General features: G+C 43.2%; 1 protein-coding gene across 8 annotated transcripts in view; it reads right to left on the bottom strand.

Moving 5' to 3' along the window:
* armh3 (armadillo like helical domain containing 3) overlaps positions 1-12888 on the bottom strand; it is a 156057-nt gene that overhangs the window by 129322 nt on the left and 13847 nt on the right. For 7 of the 8 annotated variants that reach the window (XM_069900227.1, XM_069900223.1, XM_069900225.1 and 4 more), the window contains exons 4-10: positions 10838-10984; positions 9786-9893; positions 7558-7650; positions 6586-6660; positions 3806-3892; positions 1571-1627; positions 573-616 (exon numbers count right to left, since the gene is read on the bottom strand). In XM_069900227.1, coding sequence (XP_069756328.1) covers positions 573-616; positions 1571-1627; positions 3806-3892; positions 6586-6660; positions 7558-7650; positions 9786-9893; positions 10838-10984 — 611 coding nt within the window. The remainder of the gene's footprint in view (positions 1-572; positions 617-1570; positions 1628-3805; positions 3893-6585; positions 6661-7557; positions 7651-9785; positions 9894-10837; positions 10985-12888) is intronic. The other variant, XM_069900228.1, reaches the window with a different exon arrangement.

The following is a 12888-nucleotide window of genomic DNA, read 5'->3' as shown; positions in this document are numbered from 1 at the left end:
GGAGCCTCTAGAGGAAACCCATGCAGACATGGGAGAATGTACAAACTCCTTACAGACAGCGTGGAATTTGAACCCAAGTCACTGGTGCAGTAACAGAGTGGCACCAACTGTGCCAATCGTTGGTTTGGGGCAAATTCAAGATCTGAATAAGAAGAGAGGGGTGGGGGGGTTACTTTACACTTGAGCTCACGATCTGTTGCTTCAGTCACATTGGTGAATTGTGCCAGTCAGCTCCTCTTCATATTGACCCCTCACCTTACTGCTGTGTCCACACAGCCTTTGCTATTGACTCCACTACCTTTTCTATATCTCAGCTACTAGCCTCGAGGTCACCAACCTCACACAGCGCTTGAGCTCATAAACTCATGGCTCAGCACATGAATCACAGGGCAATATGTTGGGTAAATCATATGCAATGGGCCTCCATGTTAACATATTAAATGTTAATACATCCTCAACAATTGGGAACACCAGCCCACAACTCATTGGCTCTGGGTCACATACTGTCTTCACAACTAACTTAAATCAACACCCAAATCTTTTAGACACTCTTCCATGCAGGTAATTCAAACCTGTTATATTCTGTCAGTGCTTGTGAGATGACCAGCCCCATTCCCTGAAACAGAAAGGTGAAATAACATTACTACAAGCTTATTTTTTAATGCAGTTTATCAATGCACAGGTTCAAGTTCAAATTTATTATCATCACCTGATGAGATAACGATTCTTCCCAACAATAGGAAATATCCTCTCAACCCCCATTCTCTCAAGAACCTCTGAGATCTTTTAAAGTAAAAATCCTAAAATCCAAACTGCTCGGGGACTGGATTGATGTGGATTTTTGGGATGCTTGGTTAGTACTTTTAAAATTCAATTTAAGGAGGCATAGAGATTAACAGGTAAATTTTTGGTAGTTTATTAACTAAATTTTTTTTCATATAAAATACAAAGTTCAAAAAAAGAAAAAATATTTATTTGTTCGTTTCGGTGACATCTGTGCATCTGAGGCGCTTACACATGCACGTACGCACACAAAAGCCTGCTAAATTTTAAAAGTTTGAGAATTTTTGAGGTCTTGATTCTCGGTCAGTCCAGATTTCTGGCATCCGGATTTTTGGACTTTTACTGTATTATCAAAGCACTCCTCTAAACTCCAATGGCTAAAACCTACAACAACCCATTTAGTTGAGGGGATCTTCTCCCATCTGTTTTTTAATGCATTAACGTCCTTAAATCAGGTAAATAAAATACTGTACATAGTTCTTCAGATGTGTTCCCATCAATGCCCAATGGATTTGAAGCATCATTTCCCTACTTTTGTATTCAATTCCCCTTGCAATAAATAACAGCATCCTATGACATTTGCTGCACCTACTTCTAACCTTTAGCATATCCTGCATTAGGAGCCAGAGCCCTCTGGATCTCAGAGCTCTACTATCCCTCACTACCGAGAAAACATGCTCCAGTTTGAGTCCTGACTCCTGAAAAGCTGGAAGACAAGTGAGGGCACCAATGGGGCTCTCACCTGCTCTGACCTACCATGCAGCAGTCCGCACAAGCACATACTCACGTTTAATGTGGCCTCGTCGTCAACGATAGACAACTTCACAATGTAGGGGTTCACGGACTGCAACACAAGATACAGTCCATTAACCAAGTTACAATGGAGACCTTCCTCATTCAAAAGGATGCCGACATTGCATTTATGCATAACCAAGACTAGGTTAGTAGACTGGAAGCCTGCAATAGGTATTATACATTAATTGGGTTTCAACAGATGACAACTAACTTGTTAGCCTGTGCTCTTCCCCCTGCCACTCCTCCCTCTTCCCCCCACCTTTATATTCAGGCATCTGCTTTTTTTTGCTTATACCAGTTCCAAAATGTTGGTTACCCTTTACTTCCTATGGATTCTACGTGACCTACTGAGTTTCTCCAGCATGTTTGTGCACTCAACCTCAGCATCTGCAAACTTTCTAGTGTAACTCCATGACAACTTGTATACCTTTTTAATTGCCAAGCACAGGGTTGGCCAAACTGCAGTTTGCAGATCAACTGTAGCCTGTTTCCCATTTTTAAGTGGCCTGTTAGAAGATTGTCTCCAACAATAAATTCCACTGTATGCTCATTGCACTTAGTTTCAACTAGATGCTGCTGCCATTTTGAACAAGGTTACCACTGCACATCTTCGTTTCCACACTAGATGGCAATGTCATAGTTTAAAGAGTTTTATTGTATTCATTTAAATTAAAGAGCAGCAGATACAGAAATGCTTACTGTAATATATGAACACATCAATAAACTGCTATAATGTCAACAGTTAAATTGTTCAGCATGTTTATAGAAAATTAATTTTCAATGGCACAAAGGTCTAAAGACACCATTTTTCTTGGTGTGCAACTGGTTGAAAACTGCTGGGCTTAATATTGTTTGGCACATGATTCCTTATATTTTTCTGTATGTGGCCCACATCCAAAAAAGTTTGGCCAACCCTGGTCAAGTGCATTGATTCAGTGGGAATAAAAACTTGCTCTGCCTGCTGTCCAGCAAGTCAGACTGCACATTAAAAACAACAGGTACTGTACTTCAATTGCAAACAAAAAGTGCAGGGTATGGTGTTGCAGAGAAAAAAATGTTAGTGTTAGAAGAGAGGTACAAGTGAATGTACAATTATAGTGAATTAAAGGACAGGAACTGCTGGGAACAATTCAAAAAAAAGATGTTGAATCAGGCAGTTTCTCTCATCACAGATAACAACTGAACACTTTGAATTGTCAAGGCAAAGAGACAAGGGACCTCAACTATTTCAGCGCAGTTTTTGGGTAGCATGGTTAGTGTAGTGGCCTGAAGAGGGCGCACAAAATCAGTGAACCGGTGCGGACTTGAAAGGCCAACATGGCCTGTTTCCACTCCATTAATGGTTATATGGTTATGGTTACCGCAATGCTATTACAGCACCAGCCACCGCGTGCAAATCCCGCGCCATCTGTAAGAAGTTTGTATGTTCTACCCATGTCTGCGGGGGTTTCCTCCGGGTGCTCCAGTTTCCTCTCACCCCTCAAGAATGTACAGGGATTGTAGGTTAATCAGGATATGTAGGTGGCATGGGCTCATGGATTGGCATGGCCTGATATTGTGCTGTATGCTTAAATTTAAATTTTATTTTTTTCCAATTCTTCTGGCAGCTCATGGTCCCTCTTAAATCTTTTTCCCTCTCACTTTGAACCTGTGCTCTCTAATTTTAGACAACCATGTCAGGGAAAAAGACTATGACTATTTGCCTTCTCTAGACCCTTCATGATTTTTAATTTTGTTTTAGACAGCACTGTTATAGGCCCTTTGGGCCCATGGATCGTGATGCCCAATTACACCCAATTGACCTCCATCACTGGTATGTTTTGAATGGTGGGAGCAAACCAGCACACCCAGAGGAAACCTATGTAGACAAGGGGAGAACATACCAACTCCTTGCAGAGAGCACAGGATTCGAACCCCGGGTCCGATCACTGGCACTGTAAAAGTGTGATTCTAACCACGCCGTAACTTGACAAGTTACCCCCTTAACCTCCTATTCTCCAGAGAGAAAAGTTCCAGCCTCTCTTTATAATTCAAGCCTGCCTGACCACATTCTTGTGAATCTTTTCCAAATTCAAGTGTACTGTAACACGTATCAAGCAGCAGCGAGAAAGTTCATTTTACAAGCAGCCCAGCTAGTCAACCTATACATAGTACAGAAGTAAAAACACAATATAAAGTACAAGCTTAATGTCATCTTTCCTCTAGCTGATGATAGAGAACAGCTTACCTCGTATTTCCTGTAATTAACAAGCAGTGCCAGGAGTACCACAGCATCATAACCATGCTGCACTCTGCTGGACGCCACTGAGAGAATCTGAAAAAGCAGTGAGAAAGGGAGAGAATGTTGGTCACAAGAGGAAGAGGCTATAGTAAAATTTCTGACCATCTTAATGATGGGTAACACAAGGCCTATTGAAGAATCAGCAAGAAAATTACAAAGTTACACACACTTTTAATGCTTGATCCACAACACCTTCCATGTGTACAAGAGCTGGTGACCCCAGTAAATGGTACGAGTATCTTTACAAGCAGGGATGCCCCTTACTATCTAATATCCAAGGAATCAGCAGCGTAGTTTGGTGATGAAACAAGACCAAAATAATACGGCTACAGGAAAATATGGGGATTAAAAACAAAAGGCCGGGAAATCCTCAGCAGGTCAAAGAGCATTTGCAAAGAGTGGGAGTGCCGCAGTCGGGAATTGAAGAGATAAATGAGGAGGGGGGTGTCACAGGATGGAGGGAAAGAAACTGAGTACAGGAGGGAAGGACTACAGTAGAGGAGAAGGTGAGGGATTAAATCGTGCATCTTGGCGCCTCACAGTTCGGCGGGCAGCAACCTCCTTTGAAGAAGACCGCAGAGCCCACCTCACTGACAAAAGATAAAGGAGGAAAAACCCAACACCCAACCCCAACCAACCAATTTTCCCTTGCAACCGCTGCAACCGTGCCTGCCTGTCCCGCATCGGACTTGTCAGTCACCAAGGAGCCTGCAGCAGACGTGGACATACCCCTCCATAAATCTTTGTCCGCGAAGCCAAGCCAAAGAAAAAGAAAAAATCGTAAGTGAAAAAGGATAGTGATGAGACAAATAAAGCCACCGAAAAGGTAAGTCTTGGGGAGGTGCAGTGTGATGTGGGAATTGAATCATTCTCTGAAATTAACGAAAGGAAAATACTGTGAAGGATTAGAAAAAGAGAAATCTAAAGCCAGCTTTTGATGAGGTGGGGTGGGAAGAGAGAGCAACAACACACCTTGCTTGAAGACAAGGTGATAGCTCTTAGACCCATATTGAAAGAGAATTCCTCTTTCGAGCAACCTGCCCATCTGGAGCAAATCCATGGAAAAGGAGCTGCTCATCTATAGAACGTGAAACAGTTAACATTTCAGGTCCGGGACACTGCATCAAAACTAGTTCTACACCTGAAACCTTAACTTCTTTTCTCTAGACAGATAATGCCTGAGTGTTTCAAGCATTTCTTTTTATTTTAGATTTCAAACATCTTTTAAATTATCCATTTGCCTCTAATGAGCTTGTGAGAGCAGATGTGGAGCACACTGTAGTAGCTATCAGCTTAAACTATGCAAGGCAAATCTAAGCACCTCCCATTGTTTCACCTGGTAAGGGGTACATACAAGAGAGGCATCAATCCTTGGCTCCATTGCATTCCCTTTCAGCAGATCAACAGCGAGAAACATTCCATGGAGAATTGCTGCCATCTGGTGGGATGGCAAATTAAGCAGATCCTTCAATTGAAAGGATCAATCATCACTGATGAGCATCATCTTTTACAGTGCAGGTATTTATTCACAGTACATCACACCTCTTCCAGTTTTATCCCTAATCTAGTTGCGGATGTTATAGCATGGAACAGATTTTAAATTTAAATTTTTATTTTTTAATTAAATTTAAACATACAGCACAGTAACAGGTAATTTCGGCCTATGAACCCGTGCTCCCCAATTACTACCAATTGACCTATAACCGCCGTACTTTTTGCATGTTTCTCTGCCTACCTGATCCAATGGTAGTCTCTGCACTTCACAAGATGCTCCTCTCCTGACCCATCACTCTACCCTTTCTTCTGCCCCCCCCACCCAAACACATTTATTTAGCTTCCTCTTTCAGGCAGCTAAGCCTCAACCTCTCTTTGAAGGAGGGAAACCATGTTCCCACCATTCTCTGGGTAGAAGGTTTGCCTATATTCCCTGATGGATTTGTCAAGCACTCAAACTCCCGCGCACGTGGGCCAAGGTAGATGGAGGTCCGATGGCAGCCCACCCGAGCCCTGCTGGTTTGCCACAGGATTCACAGATCCTAGAGGCAGAGTACGAGGGTTTTGGGAAGGAGTGTGGGGTTGAACACACTTTACACTTGCATCCCAAGGATTTTAAAAAAAGTAATAAAAGATTCAGGTTATTTTATTTACATACCTGTGTAGTTGCGAGGAAAAATTTCAAGGCATTGTACTCAAAGTGCATATTTATTGTCAGAGTACATACAGGACATCATATACAATCCTGAGATTCTTTTTCCTGCGAGCCAGGAAGAATTTGACAATACCGTAAAACCCGTTATCAGGCATCTATGGAGATTGTTAGATGCTGGATAAGTGAATTTTCCGGTTGCTTAAGGGAGCATGTTGCATGATTGGTGAACTGACTGCTAGGGGGTGCCAATTTTAATCGTCCATATTTTTTGCATATTTATTTTCCACAATTTTTTGTCCAGTTGCCTGAGGCTGCTGGTTGTTTGAATTCCGGATAATGGAGATTTTATTGTATATGATGATATATTACTTATATGACAATAAACTTTTATCATTATCATCCCTCCTACAAGGGTATAAAATGTCTTGGTTTAATATTTCATCTCAGCAACAAACTGTGATAGAACAATTCTATCTCTGACTGGATGGGTCGATTCTTGAGGTTAGGGGGCACATCCTTGAGGTTTGGGGGGCACATCCATCTAAAGTTTGTAAAGAAAGACTAAGAGGTGACTCACCTGAAGAATGGCTTCAAAAATACTGTTAATCATCACATACTCCAAGATTGTGTTCTGACTGATATTGTCTGTAACCTGCCGATGAGAAAGAAACCGACTGTGAGAGAGCTTAGATCACCTTAATCTGTGTGGCAGTGCAATGCATTGCCAACAAGAGTCACTAACGAGTAATTCCCAGGATGATGCTCCCATGGAAGGACATTTAACCAGTAACCTTGAAGTCTTTATAAATGAAACTGAGTAAATTATTTATCAAAATTCAGATTTATTGTCAGAGAACATACACGACATTACAAACAATCCCGAAATTCTTTTTTACTGTGGGCGAGGCAGAATTTCTACTTATTGGTAACGCTAAATGTAAAAAGTGTACTCAAGGAAAGATAATTATACAAAAGAGAAAAATGCAAACAAAGAATGAAATGTAAATTCAGTAATAAATAATGTGCAATGTAAGAGCCTTAATGAGTCTCTGGTTGAGTTTGTTGTTTGGGAGTCTGATGATGGAGGGGTAGCAATTGTTCCTGAACCTGATGGTATGAGCCTTGTGGCGCCTCTACCTTTTACGGCAGCAGAGAGAACAGAGCGGGTACTGTCTGGTGTGGATTTGATGATTGCTGCTGCTCTCCAACAGTGGCATTTTGTGCAAATTTTCTCAGGGGTAGGGAGGGTTTTGCCTCTGAGGCATTAGGTTGTGCCAACTACCTTTATTTATTTATTTCATACAATTTTTTTTAAATGTAGGTGATTATTTGGTGCTGAATTTGTGGAAATGTATTATGTTTGTGTGTGTACACCGTGGTCCACAGAACCGCTGTTTTGCCTGGCTGTACGTGTACAGTCAGATGATAATAAACTTGAACTTGATAGTTGGGAGAAGAGAGGGTTGCAGGGGTGAAGAGGAGCATTGGCAGGTGAAAAGCACCCAGAGATGACACAGGGAGATACCCCAACTTAAAGAGGTTTCCTTACTGTGACGAGGCAGAGCAGCAACTTAAGGCAGAGACTCTTCAAACTCTCCGAGCCATCACCGCACAGCAAGGAGTCCAAGCTTTCCACCAGATTCTAGGATTCAAAGAAAAGATTACCACATTATCATTCTTCAGCCTACAGCACAAGCCACGAAAATGGAATCTGCACAAGACCAGCAGCTCACACTCCACAGGTCAGTGGATTCCTCAAAGAATGGAATTGCATAGACTGGATAGGCTCAATGGTCTGCTGTGTCATATAGAAATTCATACATTTATCTCCAGACACAATTCCAGTGCACCCCAGGCTGGTACTCCATTCTCCCTACTCTGCATGTAGATGTCTGTTTATTTGAAGAATAAACAGACATGCTTCCATCATTCAATCATCAACAGGTCCTAGGTTGGCCATAATGATAACAGGCAACCATTTATAAATCTCAGCAATCTCACCACTGCCTGGACCTATCACACAGACATACCACCCTGTTGGCCTTGTCTGTCATAGTCACAGAGCCATCGAGCACAGAACAGGCTCTTTGGCACAATGTCCACACCAATAACAATGGCATTCTAGGCTAGTTCTATTTGCTCGCATTGGATTTGTATCCTTTCCAATGTTTACATCTGTCCAAATGCCTTCTAAATATCAAAATCATACCCACTTCCATAGCTACCTCTGGCAGCTTGTTCCAGATATGGACCACCCTCTGAATGATAAAAAAAAATTCTCTGATCCCTTCTAAATCTCTCCCCTCTCACCTCAAATCTATTAAAGCCTTATACACTACTAGGAATCAAGTCCCAGTTATTCCATTCTCTCCCTAGAACTCCACTCCCAGTAATATTCTGTCAAGGCAGCCTCTATCCTCAAGGACCCCTACCACCCAGGCCATGCCCTCTTCCCTCTGCCTACCATCAGGAAAACGGTATAAAAGCCTGAAGACAAGCACTCAGCAGCACAAGGACAGCTTCTTCCCCTCTGCCGTCGGATTTCTGAATGAAGAATGAACTATAGACATTATCTTTATTTATTTTGTAATGTGGTTTGTATAAATGTCTGCAGTGTGATGCTGCCACATAACAATTAATTTTGTGACATGGTCATGACAATAAATTCTGATTCTGCACCTCTTTCTGCTTAATATTCTTCCTGCAGCTGGGTGACCACACCGCACACTCAAGAACTCGAAGCATGGCTCCACCAACTACCTGTTCAGCTGTACCATGAGATCCCAACTTCTCCACTCATGCCCCCTCCCCACCACCCCACAATGAAGGCATGTGTCAAACACCATGGTCATTACCCTCTCTACCCTGGAGAAATGTGAACATTCTTCACTGGCAGTTACTAAGGCCCTCAGCTCTGGAAATCACAATGAAACTTCCCTTTCTCTTCCTTAATATCTTATTCAAAAGCTTACTCTATGACTCTTTTTGACTCGAGTGAGGGATGTTTAATGATATGGAAGGTGCTCCATTAACACAGGTTGCTGATATTGTTAAGCCGCACATTTCCCAAACTACCTGCCATTTGCTCTGTGACCAGTGTCAACCCAAGGCCCTGCAGTGCTGATCATCCTACAAGGGAATCATCACCATTCAATTTTACCCCACAGCATTAACAAGTGGCATTCACCAACTCTCCCCCCACACAAAGCATTAAACCACCATACAGCCCAATACCACTTCCCCAATCCTGATTTCTAATGCTAAACTTACCCCATCCAAGACTCAACTAAAGCCCACCCCATTTATTCCCAATCACATATTGGACCCAAATTGAATCCCGTATCCCAATCCCTTATTCTTACAGCTACATGGACCCAACCACACCATCAGCCTGATTTCTAAATGCCAAACCTATTGCACTCCCCAACCTTGAAGCATTGCCACCATACACCGAACTCTAATCCACTCCAGAATCCTGACACACACATAAACCACTCCTCTCCTGACATCCAAACGCCAACACCCCAAGCCCAGTTCTTCCGCTTGTCGCTCATCAGCACATATCCAACCAGTCCACACTGACATCAACTGCCAACACCTTTCCCACCACCCCTAACTCCAACAAGCCCAGCCACATCCCCTCCACAACACCCAAAAGCTAACTCCCCTGACCCTGCTGCCAATGCCAACACACACCACCCAATGAAACCCTAAACACCCCAACAAACCCTGTCACATCACTCTGCCCCTCCCCCACCCCAGAAACCCAACACCCACCTTCATCCTAAGGTCAGCTTTATCGAAACCCATCAGCATGTTGATGATGTCAAAGCCAGAGGTTGGCTTGTTTTTCTGATGGACCCCCCGGATCAATGCGCACAGCGTCTAGTGGTGGGTTGAGGGATGGGGGTGGGGGGGGGGGGGAGAAGGCAGGGAAGAAGGAACACAAAACACTATCATGCTCTTGAACCTTCCCTCACCAGAACACCAGGATTAAAAGTGAGAGACCACCTCTAAATTGGAGAAGCCAGACTTCTGATTCCATCTTGGCACTCTCCAACCAGAGAGTTGAGCACTTTCACTCTGTCAGCTGTAATAGCATGGATCTCCCAGAGACAAACCATTTCAATTCCCCACCCCGACATCTCTGTCCATGGTCTCATGCACTGTCCATTAAGACCACCTGCAAATTGGAGAAACCACATCTCACATTCCATCTGGGCATCCTCCAAATGAATGGTATTAACATCACCTTCTTCAGTTTCCATTACCCCCTATCCCCACCCCATCTCTCTCGTTCCCGATTCCCATGTCTCATTTTCTCCCCTTTTCTCTGTCTCTCTTTCCCTGTCTCCTTTCCTCCAGCATTATTTTTCTGCCTAGTCCCACTGACCTGCACCTGGATCATATCTCTCCATCGCCTTCTTGTCCCATGTACCTATCCAAATTTGTCTTAAATGTCAAAATTGACCCTGCATTTACAAATTTGGCGGGCAGCTCAATCCACACTCTCACCTCTCCCTGCTTGAAGAAAATCCTTCCTCCCCCCCCACCCCCCAGCAATGTTCCCTTTAAACTTTTTCCCTTTCCTCTTTAACCCATGACCTTTAGTTTTTAATCTTACCTAACCTTTTAATAACTGCAATCACACTTCAACAAGTACACCACATGGGGTGCCCTGAATGAAAGGTGCTGCCGGAATGCAAAACTTTTCATCTTTCCTTTATGATTTGCCCTTCTTCATATTGAAGATTAGAGAGATCAGGAGAGGTGAGATGAAACACAGGCTGAACAACACCTTTAAACTCAGCCCATACTGCATACCTTACCTGCAATGCATTCACCACCTTGATCTGGTGTTCCTCATTTAAGGACACTAGACAGTGCTGAAAAAGGCTATTTATGTTGTCCTTCAGCTTCATCAGTTCTTCACCATCTACAGACTCCAGCTTCGCCTCCAGGTACTCCAGGTTCACCTGAAGAGCACAGGATGAAAGAGTAACAGTCGGTACTTGGGCCTGACAACTTCAGTTGACGTGGGTGGAGCTCCTTGATCAGTAGGCAGCAGATGGCCAAGGAGAGGAACATAGCGGGAACACTAGAAAAGGTAATCTGCTGATGGGGCCCACTCATAAGAGTAGGATACATGTCAGAGAATTGGCATGTCAGATGGTCAATTGGACACATTGGTGCTGTATCCTGATTACCAACGACCCAGTGGTGCTTCGTAACACAAGGATATGGAAGCAGTGTGAATCAGTTAAAAGTATGGAACCAGGAGAATGATATTGCCCATGTTCATACACAATAGCACCAACTTTTGTACGTTTGATCTATATCTCTCAGAATGGTCCCTACCAATAGGAGATACCAGGATAACTTTCTATGCCTAACCTGGTTGCAGTGATTGATTACACCCATTCTATTATAGCACTAGCCGAGATTCAAGATTGATCTCAGTCCGTGATGTTTCAGAGGAAGCCTCATCCACTGATCAGTCCAGGGGTAAAGAACTTATTCATATATAAAGAGTGAGATGGTTAACATAGCAGTTGAGCAATGCTACGACAGCACTAGCGGCCCGGGTTCAAATTTGGCTCTGTCTGTAAGGAACTTGTACGTTCTCCCAGTGTCTGCATGGGTTTCCTCTGGGCATTCCGGTTTCCTTCTACCCTCCAAATGGGGGTTGTAGGTCAATTGGGGTATTTGGGTGGCACGGGATCGTGGGCCAAAATGGGCTGATACCGTGCTGCATGTCTAAATTTAAATTAATTTAAAATCTTACACATATTAGTGGCAGCTGATCAGGAGAAGAACAGCACAATTAGTGCAAAACTGTTACAATGCCAGCAACCCAGGTTCAAATCTGGTGCTATCTACAAGGAGTTTGTACATTCTCCCCGTGCTCTCTGTGAGTTTCCTCCGGGTGCTTCGGATTCCTCCCACCAATTGGGTGTAATTGAGCATCACGGGCTCATGGGCCAGAAGGTCCTGTTACTGTGCTGGATCTCAAAAAAAAAATCATTAAAATGAGAATGGAATGTAAAAAGGTCCCAACCAGTACAATGTCCCCAGTACCCATCAAAACACTTGCATTTCAATACCACCCAAAAGCAAAACATCACAAGATCCTTTTATAGGAATGTTCTGAAACAAATTCTGGCATCAAACTACATGATGGCCTATTACTACAGATGATCAAAAGTTATGAAAAAGGTAACGTTTCAAAGGAGAAAAAAAAGGTAGAGAAATGTAGGGAGTGGATAAGAAAGTTTTAGACTCCGGCAGGCAAGGTCATGACTAAATTGGTGGAACAACTGAAATCAGAGATGGACTAGAGAAAAGCAATGTTGGGCTTTGTGGGGTGGGATGAAATGACAGAAATGGAAGAGTAAGGCCATGGATGAGAATTTTAAAATGAAGATGTCAATAAAAAGAAGCCCCCATGGGAGGTCAAAGAGGACGAATAGGACTCCACAAGTTAGAGAATGAGCAATGGAAGCTGGATGAGCTGAGTTTTATAGAGAGTGAAGGATGAAGGGCCAGCTAGGAATTAATTGAAATAGTCCTCCAGAGATGGGCAAGGGTTTTCCACTTACTCATTATGGAAAAGAAGGCCATTCAGCACATCAAGTCCATGCTGACTCCCAGCAGAGGAATCCCACTATTCCCATTACTCTCACTCAGTATCTTCACTGTAATTGGGAAATTGATTTCTTTCACTTGCTCATTAACTCTGTTCTCACTCAGCAGAGGAGTTGAGGCATGGGGAACGAGGAAAAATGTCTTGGAACTAGAAGTAGCACTGATGATGCCAAGGATAGACGATGGATGCTCACTCAGAATCAACTGCACTAAGGTTACAAATATCTTCAGAGAC

Source organism: Narcine bancroftii, chromosome 10 (assembly GCF_036971445.1).
Source record: "Narcine bancroftii isolate sNarBan1 chromosome 10, sNarBan1.hap1, whole genome shotgun sequence".
Lineage (NCBI taxonomy): Eukaryota > Metazoa > Chordata > Chondrichthyes > Torpediniformes > Narcinidae > Narcine > Narcine bancroftii.
Note: the sequence above shows the minus strand (reverse complement) of the source record. Positions and strands in the feature narration are given on the sequence as shown.